The sequence below is a fragment of the Moschus berezovskii genome, chromosome 14 (genome assembly GCF_049115385.1).
Source record: "Moschus berezovskii isolate FMDL1 chromosome 14, NW_MosBer_1.0, whole genome shotgun sequence".
Taxonomy (NCBI): Eukaryota; Metazoa; Chordata; class Mammalia; order Artiodactyla; family Moschidae; genus Moschus; species Moschus berezovskii.
The window spans coordinates 57,222,365-57,245,837 of NC_142473.1; the positions used below are offsets into that span (position 1 = coordinate 57,222,365).

The following is a 23,473-nucleotide window of genomic DNA, read 5'->3' on the forward strand; positions in this document are numbered from 1 at the left end:
TAATGAATACCTTCATTATTTTAGATAATTTTTATAAGAGAACTCAGTTTGGCCAGTTATATAGATTTTTCTCTTCTTTTTTTTTTTTTTTTTTTGCAGAAATCCCAAAGCCAAATAATGTCTTCTATATCAGTGGTCTCCAACCTTTTTGGCACCATGGACTGGTTTCATGGAAGACAATTTTTCTATGGACTGGGGGGCGGGGGGGGGGGATGGTTTGGGGATTATTCAAGCACATTACACTTATTGTGTACTTTATTTCTATTATTATTATGTCAGCTCCACCTCAGATCATCAGGCATTAGATCCTGGAGATTGGGGACCCCTGTTCTGTATAATAATGGATTACCTTATTAGCACAAATATGGGTGTTGAAAGATAAGGAATACCAGAGAAAGGACATTAAGCGTTCACTCTGGTGCTGGCAGCCATGATTTCATTCTGGTAACAGTCTCCTTCTAAGCCAAACCTGGTTGTGAGGAAATCATGTTATAAAAAGCTTTGGCACAGCCTGAGTGAAAGTCAGATTTTAAGGTTGAGCTAAGATTATTTATTATTTAACTTCCCTGGTGGCTCAGATGGTAAAGAATCTGCCTGCAGTGTGGGAGACCTGGGTTTGATCCCTGGGTTGGGGGGATCCCCTGGAGAAAGAAATGACAACCCACGCTAGTATTCTTGCCTGGAGAATTCCATGGACAGAGAAGAGCTGAGCGGGCTATAGTTCATGGGATCACAAAGAGTTTGGCATGACTGAGTAGCTAACACTTGACTTCAAAAGATTATTTAGCCCAGTTGATCCTCCTAGATAGGGTTACATGAGTCCTGGGTATTGCTGTGTAGTCACAAAATAACCTTCAGGTGAATTGGGAAAAGGTTGCCCACCAGGACAGACAGGGAGTACGAGTGGATGAAAATGATAATCGCATTATTAAATGCCTGCTCTTTGCCAGGCATTGTGCAAGGCATTTTATATATACTATGTAATTTTAAAACCTTGTATAATGGAAAACTCTCAGACATACACAAATAGAATAGAATGATCCCAATGTACCCATTACCCATCTTCAACAGTTATGAACTCATGTTTCATCTGTGCCCCTATTTATTTCCCCTAAGGATAAAATATTTTGAAAAAAATTTCAGATGTCATTTCCTTTCCAAAATTTTAGTATGCTCTAAAAGGTAAGGACACTTTAAGCACAGTCATAAGACCAGTGTCACACCTAAAAAATTAACAGTTCCTTAATATCATCAAATGTCTTTAGTATCTACTTATCTGATTGTCTTAATTTTTTTTTTTAGTTCAAACCAGTACTATAATAGGAATTTATACATAGCAATTGATTGATAAATCTCTTAAGTATCTTAATCTATAGGCTACCTTTCTGTGTCTCTTTTTTTCCCCCCTGGCAATTTATTTGTTGAAGAAACCTGGTTGTTTGCTCTGTAAAATCTCCCACAATCTGGATTTGCTGATTGATTTCCTCAAGGTGTAATTTAACATGTTCCTTTATTCCTTGTATTTTCTGTAAATTGTTAGTTAGGTCAGAGGTTTGATCAAATTCAGGTTTGTTTGTTGTTATTTTGGTTTTTTATTTGTTCGCAAAGAATCCGCCTGCAACGCAGATGTGTGCCAGAGACTTGGGTTCAATCCCTGGACTGGGAAGATCCCCTGGAGAAGGAAATGGCAACCCGCTCCAGTATTCTTGCCTGGGAAATACCATGGACAGAGGAGCCTGGTGGGCTACAGTCCATGGGGTCCCAGTAGAGTCAGGTAAAACTAAGCAACTAAACAGCAACAGCAATAGGTGTTGTGTACTGCTATCAGGAAGCACATAATGTCTGGTTGTCTTTTTCTTTTTTAATATTAGTAGCCATTGATGATAACTCCCTGGATTCATTCATTCATTTCATTCATTCATTTGCACTATCTCATTTAATCCCTACAATACCTCTTCAAGGTAACTGTTGTTTTATATGGGAGGAAATGGAAGTTCAGAAAGGTAAAGTGACTTTCCCAGGATCACATAGCTAATGAATGATAGAACTCATATTCTTAGAACTCAAACTCCTATGTATTTGACTTTAAGGCCTACATGATGGATTTTATATCCAAAAAAGCAGTTTGAGTAGTAATATCTGGCAAGCACAATGCAGAGGCTTTAAATAAGCTGTGAGTGCTCACTTTTCAATGCTTGAATATTTTGAGATCTGATTTGTTTAATTAGTGAAGAGTTCAGTTCAGTTCAGTTCAGTTCAGTCGCTCAGTCGTGTCCGACTCTCCGCGACCCCATGAATCACAGCACGCCAGGCCTCCCTGTCCATCACCAACTCCCGGAGTTCACTCAAACTCATGTCCACAGAGTCGGTGATGCCATCCAGCCATCTCATTCTCCGTCGTCCCCTTCTCCTCCCGCCCCCAACCTTTCCCAGCATCAGAGTCTTTTCCAGTGAGTCAACTCGTCTCATGAGGTGGCCAAAGTATTGGAGTTTCAGCTTTAGCATCAGTCCCTCCAATGAACATCCAGGATTGATCTCCTTTAGAATGGACATGGCTTGTATTCAGGTAGTTCAGTTATCTTTACATTTTTACTTCAAGTGATGTTTTCTCTAAATATGTAAAACTATGTATGTAGGAGTCTGTGTTTTAGTTGTCACTTAGATGCCCACTGGAACCTTCCTGCCCTTCTCGATCTAGGTATAATTCCCTTGAACCTCCCAATTTACTGCTGTGGAAGCCCAAAGCACATATCGTTTCATTAATACTTTGACCTAATTGTGAAACTTGACACCTCAAGTTCCTAAGAAAACCCCCACTTAACAAAACACTTGTGAACATACACATTACTGAAGGTTTGGTAGGGAAGACAGAAGTTATCATTCTTAAAAAATCTACAACCAAAGTTTGACTGACCCTTCAATTTGTCCCAGTCTCTCTTTATTTTGCTTATTCTCTCTCCTCATCTCCCTCCTCTCTCCTTTTTCAAGGGCAAAATGACAAATTATCATGAAGAACAGACCTTGGCCCTAGCTGCTACCTAGACTCTTGAGGTTTTACTTTTAACACCTGTCAGTGTATTTTTGTTCAAGGAGTTCTCTTTAAAAGAAATTATGGTACCAGTTGTTGCTGTGATAATTTTTCTACCTAATTATATAAAATAAAGAGATATTATTTTTAGATGAAAAACAACAATAATTGTTTGGATCAGATGCACTTAATCTCTAAGGTTTATCTGGCCCTGGTTTTTTTTTTTCTTTTTAATTGGAGGCTAATTATTTTACAATATTATATTGGTTGGTTTTGCCATACATTGACATGAATCCACCGCGGGTGTACATGAGTTCCCCTTCCTGAACCCCCCTCCCACCTCCCTCCTCCCCTTATCCTCCCTCTGGGTCATCCCTGCACACCAGCCCCGAGCATCCTGTAACATGCATCGACCCTGAACTGGCGATTTCTTTCACATATGATAATATGCATGTTTCAATGCCATTCTCCCAAATCATCCCACCCTCACCCTCTCCCACAGAGTCCCAAAGACTGTTCTATACATCTGTATCTCTTTTGCAGTCTCGTATACAGGGTTATGATTTGCATCTTTCTAAATTCCATATATATGCGTTAGTATACTGTATTGGTGTTTTTATTTCTGGCTTACTTTACTCTGTATAATAGGTTCTAGTTTCATCCACCTCATTAGAACTGATTCAAATGCATTCTTTTTAATGGCTGAGTAATGGAAGGAAAGTTATGACCAACCTTGATAGTATATTAAAAAGCAGAGACATTACTTTGCCAACAAAGGTCCGTCTAGTCAAGACTATGGTTTTTCCCGTGGTCATGTATGGATGTGAGAGTTGGACTGTGAAGAAAGCTGATCGCCGAAGAATTGATGCTTTTGAACTGTGGTGTTGGAGAAGACTCTTGAGAGTCCCTTGTACTGCAAGGAGATCCAACCAGTCCATTCTAAAGGAGATCGATCCTGGGTGTTCATTGGAAGGACTTATGCTAAAGCTGAAACTCCAATACTTTGTCCACCTCATGCGACGAGTTGACTCACTGGAAAAGACTCTGATGCTGGGAAAGGTTGGGGGCGGGAGGAGAAGGGGACGACAGAGAATGAGATGGCTGGATGGCATCACTGACTCGATGGACATGAGTTTGAGTGAACTCCAGGAGTTGGTGGTGATGGACAGGGAGGCCTGGCGTGCTATGATTCATGGGGTCGCGGAGAGTCGGACACGACTGAGCGACTAAACTGAACTGGACTGAATACTCCATTGTGTATATGTATATGTACCAAAGCTTTCTTATCCATTTGTCTGCAGATGGACATCTAGGTTGCGGTCCTGGTTATTGTAATTGCCATTTTCTGTCAGCTAATTAAAAGTGGGGACCTTTTACCAATTTGTTTCAGCCTTGTTGTACTAGTAGTAGTAGTAGGGTACAGTAGAAAAGCACCATGCTTTAGAGTTAATTGGGCCTGGATCTGCCTCCCAGCCTCATCTACTCATGAGCTAAGTGATCCTGGACAATTTTTTAACTCTTCAGAGCTATTTTAAGGGATTTCTATGAGGATTATTTAAGATAATGCCAATAAAACTCTTGTCACTATGTCTCAGGAAATGGTTACTACTTTCTGTGGGTCAGGAGTAGTTCAGACGGTAAAGCATCTACCTGCAATGCAGGAGACCTGGGTGGGGAAGATCCCCTGGAGAAGGAAATGGCAACCCACTCCAGTGTTCTTGCTTGGAGAACCCCATGGACCATGGATTGTGGATCATAGATTGGCAGGTCACAGTCCTTGGGGTCACAAAGAGTTGGACATGACTGAGTGACAAAACATGCATCAGTGCAAGAACCAGAAACCAGTCCTTGGAGTATAGTCAAATGTTGGCCATGACCTTCCACAGCGCAGGTCTACTTTTATACACTTTTAAATGCACATTTTTCACACCTTCCTCCCGGAGCATTGTTAAGTTTTAACTAGTATTTGATTATAAAAAGCCATAAATATCAGCTTTTCTAAGGTAATTTGTGTGTAGAAGAGAGGTGTGTGGTAGCACTTTTTCTTTTTAAATACCTAGGTGTGAAGGAATTACAAGTCCAGAAAGCTCAAAGTCTATAGTGGAAGGAATCATAGAGGAAGAAGAAGAAGAAGAAGAAGGAAGTGAGTCAGTCAACAAGAGGAAAAAGGAAGATGACATGGAGGTAAGAGAAAGTCAGTATTCTTAGAAGGATGGGATAGTGTGTATGGTGGGGAAAGGAAGGTGACATTGTTCTTTTTGTCCATCATTAGATATTTTAAGGGACAAAGATACTATCATAATAGATACTTAGATTAACTATAAGATATAAAGCACTTCTTTTTCTTTTTACAATCCAGGTCTTTATTTTTACACCCAAAATGCCATGAATTCATAGGGAATGGGCTCCAGGAGTTCACGCTCCTTTCCATTGGTCTTCATGAAGTGTGCTTCTCTGGGTGGAGCAGGCTGGTGCTTCAGCTGAACCCAAGTCCCTTTCTCTTTGACTTCCTTCTTTTTCTGATTATTTCCTTCACACATTTCAGGAAGCTATTGGCTCTTAGAGTGCCTAATACGCTCCATACGCACATTAATTCTCTTGGCAAGAATCTTGCCCTTGTTTGTTTACAATGATGACAACAGCATGCTGGATAACACTGTAGACCCTCCCGGTTTTGCTCAGGTAACAGTTGTGGGGCATTCCTTTTTGAACAGTACCTATTCCCTTGATATCTACAATATCACCCTTCTTGTAGATTTGCGTGTATGTGGCCAAAGGAACAACTCCATGTTTTCTAAAAGGCCTAGAGAACATGTAGCAGTTGCCCCCCCTCTTTCTCTTTGTGTTGGTCATTTTGGCAAATTACTGGAAGATGGTGGTTCTGGCTGAAAGCATAAAGCACTTCTTGATAACTCTGACAAATTGGAACATAAAACTCACAGTATTACCCTACCCTCAAGGAGAACTGCTCTCTCATCAGGCCCTTCTCACCTCTACTTCTGTTCCTGTGGTTTATCTCATGAGCAAATCCCATTTCCTACCACCAGTCTACACAAAACCGATCAGATCCTACCCGTCTTTCAGGGTGTATCTCCTTGGGAAGCTTTCTGACCTCAGTTTATATTAGTCCCTCTGCAGTACAGCACTGAGAGTCTGTAGGACACAACTTAGCACTTTCTTTTCTGAAGTTGTGACTGAGTCATAGAACTAATTTTCTTAAGCCACACTCATAATATATGGTTTTCTAATAGTCATCCCTATAATACAGGTTCAGTGTCCTCTAATAACAAGCATTGTCTCCCAAAAAAAAATAACCTATATATTTGGAAGGGAAGAACTGATGTTATGTGTGAATTTCCCTCAACACAGAGCTTAAGGTTGTGTGCATAGTAAGTGTTCTGTGACAACTTGCTGAGCAACTGATTTGAGGATGGTAGTGGGAAGGGGTGCTTCTTAGAGATGTTTAGTGAGTGTGAGCCACAGACTTTCAGGGATGGGTTATGAATATCTTACTAATGACAGGGAATGGACTCAGTATACCACATATTCCTTTCCATTTGGAGATGCTAGTGTCAGCAAGGAGAGTACATTTTTTAAAACAGTATTTTTAATTTAGTAAAGCTCTTCTTGTCATCCTTAAGATAATACTTTGTATCTTTTTGGAGTTCACAAAATTATGAGTATTGCATGATCAGTTTGTTCTCCCACAGTCTGTGAGGTGAGGAGAGATCTTTTCTCACATGTTAACAGTGTAGAAACTGAGACTCAAGAGATGAAGACTTGTCCAAGGTAATCAGATAGTGTTTAGTAGATTTGAGACTCTGATACACATTGTCAGTTACTTTTTCCCTTTTGTGTGCTAGGATCTATACTGAATGATTCACATTAACATCTCTAGTTCTCATTTTGGCTCTGCATTGTAAATATTAACAGTTTTGCGATTCAGATGCAGATACTTGCTTATGGTCATGTGTAAATGTTAGTGCTAAAACACATCCAGATCCTCTGATTTTTAATTCCAACTCATTTTTTTCCTATCATTTTTATAGGCCCTAATCTGTGGGGTTTTATGAACTCAAGCAGTTCTGTTAGGAGGACAAACTGAGGCACATCAATCAGTGAGGAACTTAGCTAGACAGTCTCCACCTGAGGAAGGACACAGAGAAACCCCAATAGTCACAACTTCTTGCAGCTAGTGGATAAGTCCTGGAAATCTAATGCACAGCGTAGTAATTATAGGCAACAATACTGTATTATAAACTTCAAAGTTGCTAAGCGACTAGATCTTAATTGTTTCACCACAGATAAACGATAATTATGTGACATGATAGAGGTGGTTACCACTCTATGGTGGTAATCACTGCAGTGTATACATGTGTCAAATCAACATGTTGTACACCTTCAAAATGTTGTATGTCAGTGATACTGCAATAAAGGAAAAATAAATAAAAATGATGGAGATAATGTTAGTAATGCCAATTAAATGTAGCAACAGCAGCACTGAAAACCAGGCACAACTTCTTAGGGGTGTGTCTATTTAGCACAGTATAAAAAGTTGTGTTTGAAATGGCCCTGAGGCATACGTAAGAGGTCAGTTGCATCCATTCTGTTCTGTAAAAGAAAACAAGCTATACATTTTTATTGGGGATGAGGGGACTCTAATATATAATGGTTAAAATACAGGGAAAAAAGGGAAAACATTATTTTGGTTCTTGAATAAGCTTCAGTTGTCCAAGAGATATTTCTTTATGCATAAATCTCTATTTTAAAACTGCTTTATTGAAGAGTTTATAAGAACCTACAACTTTATTTTATAATTGTAGGTTCTTATTATATTTAGGTTTTAATCCATTTGAGTTCATTTTTATATATTGTCCAACTTCATTCTTTTGCATGTGCCTGTTCAGTTTCCCCAGCACTGTTTTTTGAAAAAACTGTCATTTCCCCATTGAATGGTCTCAGCATCCTTATCAAAGATCACTCAACCATATATGTGAGGTTTATTTCTGGGTTCTTGAGCTTATTCCTTTAGAATGGACTGGTTGGATCTCCGTGCAGTCCAAGGGACTCTCAAGAGTCTTCTCCAGCACCACAGTTCAAAAGCATCAATTCTTCGGCGATCAGCTTTCTTCATAGCCCAACTCTCAGATCCATACATGACCACAGTGATTTTGGAGCCCAAAAAATAAAGTCTTGACACTGTTTCCACTGTTTCCCCATCTATTTACCATGAAGTGATGGGACCAGATGCCATGACCTTTGTTTTCTGAATGTTGAGCTTCAAGCCAACCTTTTCGCTCTCCTCTTTCACTTTCATCAAGAGGCTTTTTAGTTCCTCTTCACTTTCTGCCATAAGGGTGGTGTCATCTGCATATCTGAGGTTATTGATATTTCTCCCGGCAATCTTGATTCCAGCTTGTGCTTCTTCCAGCCCAGTGTTCCTCATGATGTACTCTGCAGGTAAGTTAAATAAGCAGGGTGACAATATACAACCTTGACCTACTCCTTTTCCTATTTGGAACCAATCTGTTGTTCCATGTCCGGTTCTAACTGTTGCTTCCTGACCTGCATACAGGTTTCTCAAGAGGCAGGTCAAGTGGTCTGGTATTCCCATCTCTTTCAGAATTTTCCAGTTTATTGTGATCCAAATGAGCTTATTCCATTGCTCTATTTGTCTGACTTTATATCAGTACTGTGCTGTTTTGATTACTGTAACTTTGTAATATATTTTGAAATAGAGTATGAATCCTCCAGTTTTGTTCATCTTTATTAAAATTGTTTTGGTGTTTGGGATCCCTTAATAGCCATATGAATTTTATGGATAAATTAATAAGTATTAATATTCCATATGAATTTTAGGATAAATTTTTCTATTTTTGCAAACAATGCCATTGGGATTTTGAAAGTGATATTGTTAAATCTACAAATCACTTTGGGTACCATGAACATCTTAACCATCTGGTGATCTTTGACACAATATATGCTGTCTCATGTTCACTTCTAGGTTTTCATATTGTGGTTGATGTGGTATTCCAGTTACTTATTTCAGTTACAATATTTCAAAATTTTCATGATGCAAAAAAGTGGAGAACATTTTATTCAGCTTGTATTTGATGAGCACATACTCTGTGCCATCTACTTTATATTGAGATTTAACAGATTTTGTTATATTTGGTCATTTCCTTTTTAAAATTACTATTTAAATTATATATAAATTACTGTTTATATAAACATACATATGGAGAAGGAAACGGCAACCCACTGTAGTATTCTTGCCTGGAGAATTCCATGGACAGAGAAGCCTGGTGGGCTACAGTCCATGAGGTTGCAAAGAGTTGGACATGACTGAGCACGATTACACACTAATATACATGTTTACATTGTATCACTGTCATATAAAAAATATAAGAAAAAATATTTTATCAACGTATTTTTAGTTTTCCCTTCTAGTTCTTTCTCAAAGCATACCATATTTTTCCAGTAGTAATCCTAACTTAGATGACATGTTGTATTCTGCTTCTTTCACTTGATGTTATGTCATAAGCATTTTTCCATACTGCAGTGTATTTTTTGTAGTTATTCTTTTGATAATGTGTTATTTTTGCCAGTTGAGTATAAGAAGCTCAATCTTGGCTGTACCAGTTTACTAGCTTTGTGATCTTAAGAAAGTTTCCTAGGTTCACTGAAACTAATAAAAGTAAAAAGTATACTTCTAATCATCTAAACATGCAAGTACAATAACTTATGTCACAAGGCTGTTATAAGGATTAAATGTATATTAAAATGTCTGGGACATGGTAAGCCCTTAATATGTGCTAGTTTCTTTCCCTTTCCCAAGGACCTAGTTTTTAAACTGTTCCTCCTGGGGTTTCCCTCAGAGACTCACAACTTGCTCTTACTCCTCCAGACCAAGAAAGACCATCCATACACTTGGAGAATTGAACTGGCAAAAACAGAAAAATACTGGGATGGCTGGTTCCGAGGCTTATCCAATCTCTTTCTTAGCTGTCCTATTCCTAAATTGCTGCTCCTGGCTGGTAAGTGTGCATGTGTATGTTTTAGTCAGCCTGGGATGCCATAACAAAATACTGGGTGGCTTAAACAATTCTGGAAGCTATAAGTCTGAAATAACGGTTCCAGCCTGTCAAGTTCTGCTGAGAGCTTTCTTACTGGCTTGCAAACCACCACCTTCTCACTGTGTTCTTACGTGGCAGAGAGTGCGAGAGCAGGCTCTGTGGTGTTTATTCTTATAAGGACACTAATCTTATCTTACGAGGGCCCTACCTTTGTGACCACGTTTAACCTTAATTACTTCCTCATTTAATCTTAATTACCTTCATATCTCCAAATGTGGTCCCATTGTGAATTAGGGTTTCATCATATAAATTTTGGGACTGGGGACACAATTCAGTCCCTAGCAGCGTATGTATATTGTCATCACAGTTATGTCTTTGTTAAAAGCGTTTACCATATGGGTAGCGACTTCCAAAGTGAAATACCATCCTTACTCATTTCTGCCCTTTCTCCTTCCTTTGACACATCCATAACTAACTAAGCACGAGCATCCACCAGGGATGACCTAATTCTGGCCTGGTCTCTGTACCTGGTCAAACCCAAGTCCTTCTCCTTGAGTGGTATAAGGATATTCTGAGTAAAAAGGAAATTTAAAAAGTAAAATCTGTTTTCAGAAAGCAGCTTAAATAAGCAAAGTGATTATGGGGAACATCAGCCTCGAAAGCTTCATTTGATGAGACTATACACTCAGAAAGTTAGGACTGCCATTAACATAAATTGAGAATGTCATTATGTTTACCACTTTGTAACAATTTTTACTTCATAACAGCAAAACCTATTTCATACAGCCTTTTCAAGTAAGCTACTTGTGGATTCTCTTATTTTATTCTAGGTGTTGATAGATTGGATAAAGATCTGACTATTGGCCAAATGCAAGGTAAGTTTTGAAGAAATTACATTCCTAGTCCCCTGAGGGCAGAGAAATGGGCAAAGTCATGTAGAAATTTTCTAAAAATGGGCATAGACCTCAGAGTTGTAAGAATTAAGTGATGCAGTATCTTTGAAAGGGGCATTATAAAGTACTGTGTGCAGATATATTATGAGAGGAGATACTCTGAATACTGGTCAGTATTTTTATTATTGTAAAAATTCTTAGGAAACGGAAAGGTCCAAGATACCCCAAATACAAAAAGATACAAGTTCTGTTTAGAAGACAACATGATGAGGTGGTAAAAGCAAGGACTCTGCGGTTGGGAGAACTGTTTTTGAGTACTACTTCTTTCCTACTAATTTTTTTTCACCCTGGGCAAGTTACTTGACCTGCCTTAGCTTTATTTGTCTCAATCTGTAGAATGAGAAAATTGATGGCAGCCTCAGGGGATTGTGAGGTGTAATGAGTAGGGAAGTGACATGTGCTCAGGTTCAGGTGTGTGGGCCAGATGACTGGAGGCAGTGGAACCAATTTCATCGAAGCTCTTGGCTTTCATGCAGATGAAAGGCTTGGTGAAGGTGAAGTCAATAGGCACTGGCAACTTTGGGTTATAGGAAAAAAGGTGCCAACTCCAGGGCCAAGGTTTCAGGCTAAGCAGATTGTGTTCTTGACTTTCCTTCTTTTCTACTTACTCTCCCTGTGCAATTTCATGGTTCCCATTTACACCCTGATAACTCACAAAGCTAAACCTCTGACTCATACCTCTCTCCTGAGGTCCAGACCTGGACCATGTATCAAACCTGCTGGATATCTCTGCTTGGATGTCTCATGGCCTTGATGACCAGGGATGGGTTCCATATTCTTTGGTCTCCTTAGAGATCTTGCTTTATCAGTCATCTCTGTCCACTCTTAATAAAATGATCACATTTGTTTGAGCTTACAGTGTTATACAGGACAATGTAAAAAAGTGTTTAGTACCATCTGGAACATAGTTAAGCATTCAGATGGTAACTTATTATTGTAATAATAAATCTCAAAATCTTTAATTTACAAATCCCTAATGATAAGGCCCCCACTTACATCTCCAGCCTCATTGTTAACTCTCATGAGCACCATTCCAAAGTTTTTCTTCTCAGGAGCAAATACCATTTCATTCTCCATTTCTATGTGTAAGTTACTTTTTCTGTGTGGGAAGCCTTCCTGGATCCCTGTTTTATTGCAAAGACCCAATTCCTGTGTTTTTCCAGTTCCGTGTGCTTAGTGTTAACTTAGGAACTACATGCTGCATTAAAATCTGAGTTTTATGTTTTGCTCTCCCACTAGACTATAGTGTAAACAGGAACTGTTTCTTTTTATGTGTCTGGCTCAAAGTAAATGCATATTAAGTAAGTGCAGAAGGAAGAAGTGAAGGGAAATTATTTGCTCAAGGTTACAATGTCAAGTATTACCATCTTCCTCACAGGCTTGTTAATTGGGTCTAGACTGTTGGGGTGGGGTGATGGGGAGATCCCGGCCTGCTAACGTGACCTGTGAGGCTGCAGAGATGGTAAGGAGAGGACCATTTTAGTCCTTGAGGTGGCTTTGGTTTATATCTTCCCCAGGGAAGTTCCAGATGCAGGTCCTCCCCCAGTGTGGCCACGCAGTCCATGAGGATGCTCCAGACAAGGTGAGTCTGGTGCTGGATGCCTGTAAAAGGGCAACTGGGAGAGTAACCGTGGATCTCACAGAAGACAGCGTAAGCCTCCGAGTCAGCCTGTGTTGCTTGCAGCAGCTGCTGTGGGGCCTACACACATGCAATTCCACCAGCCCCCCAGACCTCTCCCGGGCAGCTGCTTTTGGTCTTGCCTTTCTGTGTATGGGCTGAGGAGCTACTGGCACCCTGCTGTTTTACCCAGGGCCCTGTGGTTAAGATGGAGAAGGAAATAGCAACCCACTCCAGTATTCTTGCTTGGAGAATCCCATGGACAGAGAGGGGCCTCCTCTCTGGGGTCGCAAAGAGTTGGACACGATTGAGCGACTAACAGACCATGGTTACAATTGTAAGCTCTACTTCTTCATTGTCCCCAAAAGCCAGGAGGAGGAATGACTGTGGTAGACACTGTCCCCTAAAACACACGCACAGTTAGGAATTAATATGTGCTCCTCCTGTAGGGAAAAGCGCTTTGTAACTCTACGGGGATAACTAAGGCTCCACATCATTCCTCTTGACTTCTGGAGCCATCTCTGCAGGACCCAGGTCCTTTTGCTTTCAGGCTCCTCAGAACTGCAGGACCGCGAGTCCACTATAATGTCTTAACTTCCAACAGAAGCCCATAGGACCTCCAAGGCTGAACCCCGTAGCTACCTTAACATGGCCTGGAATCTCTCTCCCTTTTTCAGGTAGCTGAAGCTGTTGCCACTTTCCTGATTCGGCACAGGTTTGCAGAGCCTATCGGTGGATTCCAGTGGTAAGGAAGTACAAAGATTTAAAGAGCCCAGCAGTACCCCAACAAAGAGATATTTGCAAGGCTGTAAATATCTCTGCCTTACCCCTGCCTGGTTTAGGTCACCATGCCTTTCTTCTTCCTCCTAAACACAGAGCCCAGCGTGTGTTTCTGCAAAGCCGTGGTTGGTTCTTTCCGTGTGCTCTGGTCCAGTGAGTTGATGCTAAACTGACATTAAACAGTGCCTAGTCCCCTACCCCCTTTGTGATGTGTACTTTTTCTTGAGATGCCCCTTCCTGTGGAGGCTGGGCTGGGAATTGTCCATTTCCAGGCTCTTAGAAAAAATCTATATGCTTTCTCCTGCCCTGCTGTCGAGGAAGGGGAGGCAGACCTTGAGGCTATGTAGAGATCTGGAGCAGGGCTTCCAGCCCCAGCACTGTTAACATTTGAGGCAGGTAGTCCTTTGTGGTGGCGGGGCTGTTGTGTGCACTGTAGCATGATGAACAATGTCCCTGGACTTTACATACTAGGAACCAGCAGCACCCTCTCAACACACATAGTTGTGACCAGCAAAAATGTTCCTAGATTTTACCTAATGTCTTAAGGGAGGCAAAATCATTCCCATTTGGGAACCATTGGTCTAGAGGAAAAAGGATGCCTCTCATCTTAGGAAACTCTTTGTCAGATTGGGAGACATAGTAGATTTCTTTGTGGAGGAGGAAGAGAGGCATGGTGACCCAAACCACATGGTCCTGGTCCCACCTCAAGGAGCTCCCAGTCTTTGCTGCAGAAGGCCCCATCCTCACAGAGCCCCACAGGCCATATGAAGAGTCATGCCTGCCAGTTGGAAAGTCTCTTTTCTGATTCTGATGATGGTCCAAGGGAACTTGTTCCCCACCCTCAGAAAGTTTGAAGAAAAAATGTTGAAGAAATATATACAGTTTCTGCATCAGGGAGTTCTGAATGCTAGGGCCTAAGCGGTGTGGATGACAGAGCAAGGTGGGCATTGAAAATGATGACAGGAGCCTGGTACAGTGAGCCACAGTGATTCCCTAATGTCAAACCACCCCTCAATCAGCTGACCATTGACGGATCCCAGGAATCAACAATAAAAACTTAGTATCTCTCAGTAAGCAGTGTCTGGGGGCCCTGGCCCAATTGGAGCTGTGGTCAGATCAGCCGTACACTGAGCGCACACCCTGTGTCTAACCCTGGATGGGGCTGAGAAGAGGTGGAGAGATCTGCAAAGGCCTTGGTGATCATTAGGGAGGGCTTCCTGGATGAGACAGGGTAAGCGGAGTAAGCTACTGACAGTCACGTTTGTTTTCCATTCTCTTTCCACTCTTCACAGTGTGTTTCCTGGCTGTTAGTGACCTGCTCTCCTTTCCTCCCTCAACATTGAGCTCTGTTGTAAATACATCGTACCAGAGGCCACTGTGATGCCGCTGTCTCCTCCTCACCATCCCGCCCGACCATGTGACACCGGCTCCCTATAGACGGGCATCCCCAGATGTACAAACCCTTTCGTGTATTCCTGCCCAAAGCATTGTTTTCCAGGGCCTTTGATCAACATTGGTCTCCCCAGTCTAAGGCTCCCCAGCTCCTCTCCCTTCCCTGTTCAAGGATAGCTCTTGCCTGTCCTCCCTGCCTTGCCTTGGGTGAAGCCTCCATCAGAACTGCCACCCTGGGCCCCTGTTCCTGGCATTAGGTAATGTACCTGGGTCCCCATGTTTCCCCAGGTACAGGATTGTTCTTGCCATGGTCCTGCCCTGCCTCGTGAGCTGGACCATGTGCAAGATGGTCTTTATTTTTTCCTTTTAAATAAAACACCAGTCAGATACCTTTTTATACCCATCTTATTCTTCTAGGCTTGGAAGACCCAGAGAGGTTAGGATCTCATCCTTAGGTAGAGGGAGGGGTGGTAGATAGCATCACAAGAAACTAGCCTGAAAATCAGGCTAAGCCAGTCCAAGCACATGGCCTCCCATCTGGGGAGGGCCCACGTCCCACTCCCACATGTCTGGGCACCTGCCCTGGGCTGAGGCCAGGCTGCTCCAGGAGCCTCTTGAGGCCTCACCTGCCATAGAGCAACCCAGGTTGACTACAGCCCATGCACATAGCCACAGGCTAAGGCCCGTGGAGTTGTTTTTAAGAATCAGATTTAACCATTTTCATAGTTGGTCCCTGGAGGTATGCAGAGTGCCCGCTTGCCTTTTCTAGACCCACAGCTTGCTGCTGCTGCTACTGCTGCTAAGTCACTTCAGTCGCGTCCGACTCTGTGTGACCCCACAGACGGAAGCCCACCAGGCTCCCCCGTCCCTGGGATTCTCCAGGCAAGAACACTGGAGTGGGTTGCCATTTCCTTCTCCAATGTGTGAAAGTGAAAAGTGAAAGTGAAGTCGCTCAGTCGTGTCCGACCCTTAGCGACCCCACGGAATGCAGCCTACCAGGCTCCTCTATCCATGGGATTTTCCAGGCAAGAGTACTGGGGTGGCTTTCCATACCTTAGCCATTTGTGGTTTCCATGTCACCCTTCATAGAAACAGACCAGTCCAGCATCCTCAACATTTGCCTTCTTCCAGCTGCCTCATCACAGCACTTCAGCCTCCCTGCTGCCCAGGCACGCCATTTCCAAGGGTAGGGAGGGGCAGTCTCCTGCAGCCCATCTTCTCTGTGACTGTCTTAGGTGATGCGTAGCCCCCTCCACCTTTTGTCCCCACAACCTCCTATCCCTGTCCTGCTTCAGGGTCCGAAGTCTGGGACCTTCTTTGTTTCTTTGTTATTTATGACCTTGTTTAAAGAAAATAAATATCTCCCAACCTTTATCTGGTCTTTCTATGCAGTTGTCCTTATTTCTGTTGATCTAGGGGTTGGGGACAGTTCACTGGATTTAGTCATCATAGAGCTCCAGAAAAGCCTGTTTGTTTCGTGTAGCCCATCAACATCTTATGCTCTGCCTGCTCCCCAGAGCCAGAATGCCCACTAGAATGGACAGAGCCAGCCTCCACTGCAGCCAGGGAGACTAGATTCCAATCCTATCTCTTCCAGTTATGTACTGTGTTGACTTTGGCCTAGAACAGGAAAGTCTGTGCACTGTCCACATGACCTCAAGCTCTCAGAGTTTCGCACCTGCTAATGCCCAACGTTTGTCTACAGGTTCAAGCACCTCCTCAACTCTAGACACTTAGGTCTGTCTACTTGTCCAGATGACCAAAAGCCACTCACACTGACCATTCCTAAAGTTGAACTTACCTTCCCCCTAAAACTTGTTCTTTCTCCCATATTTCCTAGCTCAGTAGTGATAGGTTCCACTATCTCTCCACTGATCTAAACAAGGCAGCCAAGAGATGGCTTCCTCGCTTATATTCACAGCTTCTGTCCATTCTCTGTTCTATGTCTCCTATGCCTCTCCTTGCCACAGCCCCTCCCCTGGCTATTTTCTACACATTGTTGGAGTCCTCTTCTTAGCAGGTTTTGGAGCTAGGCTGCCTAAATTAGAACCTAAGGCCCATCCCTTACTGGATGTATAAGATAGCTAAGTACTTTTCTCTCTGTGCTTTGGTTTCCTCATCTGAAAAATAGAGGTCAACAGTAATTTACCCCATAGGATCTTGAGGATTACACAAGTTAATATAGGTTAACTCTCTCAGTAACTGACGTAGGGTAAGCACCTAATAAATAGTTCCTATCATGTCACTCCCATATTATAGTTAACACCTTCTTTACTCAGAGTGGCCTGTGGTCAGCAGCATTAAGTATCATCTGGAAGCTTGTTCAAGATTTTGTCCTCACCACAGACCTATTGAATCACTACTGATCTACATTCCAACAAGCATATTATTCTGAGAAGTTCTGGTTTGGATGTTCACTAAATGTATCTGAGTAAAGCATGAGCTCCCTAGGAGAGAAGAAAAGTCCCCTGTGTGTGTTCTGTGTGCTTCCACCAAGCCCTTCTGGGGGAGGGAGGGGCCTACCAAGGTCTCTTTGCTGGGCTGTTTGCACTCTGTCCACAGTGGGGCAGCATGGTCAAATGTGTGCTTTTCAGGGACACAGCCAATTTTGTTCACCAGGTTAAGTCATAATAGTCATCAAAGTTGAGCAGCTAATTCACTTTACACACAACTATTTAATCCTCATGGCAACCCTATGAGGTAGGTGATGTTGTAATTTGACAGGCAGGCATTAGGTCCAAATTCATATAGCTCAGAAGAAGTGGTGTCAGAATTCAAACTTAGGTTTTTTTCCTCTTTATACTGCCTCCTGGACAATATAGGGGATCCTGGGCAGAGGTCATTTTGGTACAGACACCTGGCAAGAGGATGATGATCAGGCTTGATGGATGGAGACTAAGAAACATTCACTTAACTTTATATTAGATACACTGCTGTTCCGTTCCGTTCCATCGCTCAGTCGTGTCCGACTCTATGCGACCCCATGGACTGTACATCCATGTTGCTGGAGATGGCATTATTTCATTCTTTTTATGGCTAAGTAGTATTCCATTTGGAGAAGGAAATGGCAACCCACTCCAGTATTCTTGCCTGGAGAATCCCAGGGACGGGGGAGCCTGGTGGGCTGCCGTCTATGGGGTCACACATGACTGAAGCGACTTAGCAGCAGCAGTATTCCATTGTGTATACATACACACACACACATATATATATACACACACACCAAATCTTTATACATTCATCTATTGATGGACATTTAGGTTGCTTCCATGTCTCGGCTACCGTAAATAGTGCTCAGTGAACACTGGGGTACCTGTATCTTTCAAATTAAGAGTTTTCGCCTTCTCCAGATACATGCTCAGGAGTGGAATCGCTGGATCATATGGCAACTCTATTTTTAGTTTTTTAAGGAACTTCCAGACTGTCTTCCATAGCAGCCGCACCAGTTTATATTCCTACCAACAGTGGAGGAGGGTTCCCTTCTCTAGCATTTCACACCCTTTCCAGCATTTATTATTTGTGGACTTTTTGATGATGGCCGTTCTGACTGGTGTGAAATGGTACTTCACTGTAGTTTTGATCTGTATTTCTTGACTAGTTAGTGATGCTGACCATCTTTTCATGTGCCTATTGACCCATCTGCATGTCTTCTTTGGAGAACGGTCTATTTAAGTTTTCTGCCCATTTTTTTGGATTGGGTTATTTTGATACTGAGCTATATGAGTTGTTTGTACATTTTGGAAATTAATTCCTTGTCGTTCACATCATTTGCAAATATTTTCTCTCATTCTGTAGGTTGTCCTTTCATTTTGTTTATGCTGTGCTTTGCTGTGCAAAAGCTTTTAAGTTTAATTAGGTCCCATTTGTTTATTTTTGCTTTTATTTCCATCACTTTAAGCAACAGATCCAAAAAAACACCGCTGTGATTATATGTCAAAGAGTGTTCTATGTTTTCCTACAGAGATTTTTAGAGTACCTACTCTTTTTTAAAAATAGTTTTGTTATGTTTGTGCTGACTCTTCATTGCTGCACAGGCTTTTCTCTAGCTGTGGAGAGCAGGGGCTGCTCTTGAGTTGCAGAGCAGGGGCTTCTCATTACAGTGGCTTCTCCTGCTGTGGTGCACAGGCTCAGCAGTTGTGGTGCATCATGGGCTTAGTTGCTCCACAGTATGTGGGATCTTCCCGGGCCAGGGATCGAACCTGAGTCTCCTGTGTTGGCAGGCAGATTCTTTACTACTGAGCCACCAGGGAAGCCCAGTATCTTGTCTTATATTTAGGTCTTTAATCCATTCTGAGTTTTTTAGGTCTTTTATCCATTTTAAGATGTTAGAGAATGTTCTAATTTCAGTCTTTTACATGTAGTTATCCAGTTTTTCCCAATTTAAAGGCAAAGAAACTGAATTTCAGAGATGTGAAATGACTTTCCCACAGACTTGGCTAGGAGGTGGCAGGATCTTTGAGCATTCCACTATATCCTAGTAGAGAAGAGACCATTCATATGTTCACATAATTTTTTTTTTAATTGAAGGGTAATTGCTTTACAGTATTGTGTCGGTTTCCACATAGTGTACTCTTAAGGAGCACCTACTATGTGCTGGATGTAGCATCCTTGGGAAGCCTACAGATCAGCACTCCAAGCTCAGGAAGAGAATAAAGGAGACCCTTGGGCCCTTTGAATGAAGGATTTCCACAAAGCCAGAAGGAACGTATTTGGGTCAAATCAGAGGCCAATCTGTCAGACACATACACTACAGAAAGTCCAAGGAGAACTTCCTGAAAGAAGAAGGGCAAATGGGATAGACACAGATCTAATGCTGGGGGACAGAATCTTGAGATTGAGAAGACTCAAAGGACTGAGGAGAGTTGGGCACGACTTCCTGTTGTTATCCTCCTCTAAAGCTGCTATTACAAGCATTTATTTGCTGATTAAGCAAACCTGAGCAGTTTCTCTGTGCCAAGCTTCCAACTGACTCTGGAGACAGAGATAAATAATGAGGCCTTTCAAATGAGCTCATAGTCTAGAGAGACCATTATCGAAACAGTGACCACACTGTACAAAGGGAAAGGGACAACTAAACCTCTTTGGAAACGGGCAAGGGATAGTTTCACAAAGTAGGTAGCATTTGAGTTGAGCTTTGAAGCATCATCACAGGGTGGAGGTGGAGAAGGGAAATACACTGAAGGGAGAGCAGGCAACGTGCACAAGCCCACGAAGGTCAGTCTGACACAGCTGGTAGATTAGTATGCTCAGTGTGGCTGGAGTAACAGCTGTGACAGGAGATGCTGAAGAAGGCAGGATATAAAGGCCTATAGTGGCAAGATGGGGAGTTGCCAGACACTAAGGAACGTCACTCTGGTATCTGTGGAAATGGCCTGCAGGTACTAGACTAGACAGCAGTAAAGAGGCAGTGGTAGTCTAGGTAAAAGGCAAAGGTATTCTGGACTAGATAAGTGTTGCAGGGATGAGAGGAGGAGAAAGGCTTGATACTTTAGAGGTGGAATGGACAAAACAAACTGATTAGGACAGTGAGGTGCCAAGGACCCTTAAATTGGATTCAAGAGCCTGTGTCATCAGAACTGGAGCTGGGGAATTAAGACGGTCATGACTTTTAACAAGGGGAAAACAAGTAAAGAATCTACAACAGGAGTTGAGAAAGCAAACAGCAGTCATACCCTTTCCTGCAGGGACAGTGTTTTGTTTGTAATCTTCAAGCCAACTCTTCTCCTGCCCCAGCTGGCTGCCCCATCAGTGGCCAGAGTCAACACATTCTCAGTCTGGGTCCAGGGCTCAGAAAGTTATGTAAACTCAAGAGGCTCCCATATTCCTAGAGCTGGCTTCCTTTCCCAGCAGTTTGCTAGAAACCCCAGCCTGTAGCCAGGCTAAACCTTGGAACCTGAGACTAGCCAAGTGACTGGCCTTATAGGTGGATGGAGGAAACAGTTAAATGGGTAGTTAACTGAGCAATACAAGGAGTTGTTTTTTTTCCTGATAATCAATGTTTCAGTTTTTCACAGAGTATGATGTTAGGTGTGAGTTTGTCATATATGCCCTTTACTATGTTGAGGTAGGTTCCTTCTTTGCCCACTTTCTGGAGAGTTTTTATCATAAATGGATGTTGAATTTTATCAAAAGCTTTTTCTGCCTCTATTGAGATGATCATATAATTTTTATTCAATTTGTTAATGTGGTGTATCACTGATGTGTGGATGTTGAAGAATCCTTGCATCCCTGAGATAAATCCCACTGGATCACGTTGTGTGATCATTTTTACAGTCAGTCTGCTACCATTTCACTGAGGACCTCTGCATCTACGTCAGTGATACTGGCCTATAATTTTCTCTGTGTGTTGCCTTTGTCTGGTTTTGGTATCATAGTGATGGTGGCCTCATAGAATGAGTTCTATGAGTGTTCTTCCTCTGTAGTTTTTTGGGAATTGTTTCAGAAGGGTAAGTGTTAACTCTTTAAATGCTTGGTAGGATTTGCCTGTGAAGGCATCTGGTGCTGGACTTGTTTGTTGCTGCATGTGTGCTAAGTCGCTTCAGTCCTGTCTGACCCTAGGGACTGTAGCCCACCAGGCTCCTCTGTCCATGGATTCTCCAGGCAAGAATACTGGAGTGGGTTGCTATGCTCTTCTCCAGGGGATCTTCCGACCTGGGGATCAAACCCATGTCTCTTAATGTTTCCTGCATTGGCAGGCAGCCTCTTTCCCACTGGTGCCACCTGGGAGTTCTGTTGGGAGTTTTACACTGATTCAGTTTAAGTACTGGTAAATATGAATTGGTGATTCATATTTTCTGTTTATTTATAGTCCATAGATGGACCTAAAGATTATCATACTAAGTAAGCTAGACAGAGAAAGACAAATATCTCATGATACTGCTTATATGTGGAACCTAAAAAAATGATACAAACCAGAAACAGACTCACAGACATAGAAAACAAGCTTGTGGTTACCAGAGGGGAAAAGGGTGGGGGGTAAATTAGGAGTCTGGGGCTAACATATACACACTACTCTATATAAAATAGATAACCAACAAGGGCCTACTGTTCAGCACAGGGAGCTGTACTCACTATCTTGTAATAATCTATAAGGGAAAAGTATCTGAAGATGACTGTATGACTAAATCACTGATATACATATCACTGAATCACTTCACTGTATACCTGAAACTATACTTCAATTGAAAATTTTTTTCATTGCTATAAAAAAATTTTTATTGGCATATAGTTGCTTTACAGTGTTGTGTGAATCTTAAAACAAATTTTAAAAAGAATCTTAAAACAAATTTTAAAAAAGATCTTTGGGGAGACACCTGTATTTTGAATCCTGCCTCTGCCACTTTATAGATATGTAAACCTCAGGCAAGTTACATATTCTCTGCCTCAGTTTCCCTCATCCATAAAATGGAGATAATAGTACCTGTTCATTGTGAGGCTTGAAGGAGGCACGAACTACCTCAGTTCTTAGCACAGTGCCTGGCCAAGAGTACATGGTCAGTATGTTACTACTGACAATGATAACAGTCATTAATGTAAAGCATCTTCCCTGGAGCAAGTCTTGTGAGGATACAATTGCAACACCAGGAGCCCAGTTTGGAGAGAAAGCTGTTAGAAAAATAGCCGAAGAACAGCCCAAGAAAGAAAAGCAAAATTATAAACAACCTATGCACCAAGCCACGGTCAGTCCTATTTAGAAATAGGTACCTACATACTAAGCATTGTTGGGACCCCACAGCTGCACCCCTTTCTCTAAACTCCTCTCACCTGCCTGAAGACAGATGCTCCAAAAGGAACTCAATTGTCTGAAATTCCCTCAAGAGTTTTACCAACCAAGGAAAACTGCACAGGAGAAGAGACCACAAGTGGACATCACACCCAGACAATCACTATCGTATCTCCCGTCTATGGCCCCTTTTCAGGACTATTCATTGTTCCTAAAAATCTAAGAGGTTTACCTCCCCTCTTTCCTTTCTCTCTTAAGATAGTATTTCATCCTGAGTTCTAAGGCACCTCGGGAAATTAGTCATTTTCCTTTAGGTATCTCCCATGTATACATGATATATACATGTTAATAAACTTCTTTATGTTCCTCCTGTTAATATGTCTTTTACTATAGAGGTTTTAGAACCTCTATAAGAACTTAGAACTCCTAAGAATTCAGAAGGGGAGGGGAAAAGTTTTTCCTCACCTATGTGACAGTAATTTAGTAAGAGGGCTTCCAGAGTCCTGATGCACTCAGCAGAAATATTGGTGACAGGTGCTCACAGAGGCTCTGCTGGACCCCGGATATCAGCACACCAGAACCTTTCCCTTGGGACCCATGGAGCTCTGGGAGGCAGAAATCCTGACATGTGTGGTACAGGGAAGGGGCAGAGGCAGCACAGCATCTAAGCATCCAGCCTTTTACCTGTGTGGCTTCTCTGTGAGCACAACACACACCCCCATCTCCTGTTGAGGAAACTGAGCCAAGTTGCCTAGAATATTCACTTTGCACAAGTGCTCAAGTATCAGTCATTCATCACTGCAGCCTAGCTCATGCTAGTCCTGCTGGGAACTGCTTCTCTTCATTAGACTCTGCCTATAAAAATCCTACCTGTCCTCCAAAGCATAGCTCAAAGGAGGCCTT

At 42.1% G+C, this 23,473-nt stretch overlaps 1 protein-coding gene across 3 annotated transcripts in view; it reads left to right on the forward strand.

Moving 5' to 3' along the window:
• PPME1 (protein phosphatase methylesterase 1) overlaps positions 1-17,182 on the forward strand; it is a 60,361-nt gene extending 43,179 nt beyond the window's left edge. Inside the window, exons 9-15 of one of the 3 annotated variants that reach the window (XR_008685632.2) lie at positions 5,089-5,212; positions 9,936-10,065; positions 10,935-10,979; positions 12,575-12,639; positions 13,353-13,420; positions 13,552-13,608; positions 14,748-17,182. Coding sequence is in view for 2 of the 3 variants with exons in the window: in XM_055423661.2 (XP_055279636.1) it covers positions 5,089-5,212; positions 9,936-10,065; positions 10,935-10,979; positions 12,575-12,639; positions 13,353-13,420; positions 14,748-14,766 (451 nt within the window). In the remaining variant the exon portion in view is untranslated. Of the gene's footprint in view, positions 1-5,088; positions 5,213-9,935; positions 10,066-10,934; positions 10,980-12,574; positions 12,640-13,352; positions 13,421-13,551; positions 13,653-14,747 lie in introns of those variants that run through there. The other 2 variants (XM_055423661.2, XM_055423662.2) reach the window with 2 other exon arrangements.
• The last annotated feature ends 6,291 nt before the right edge of the window (positions 17,183-23,473 follow it).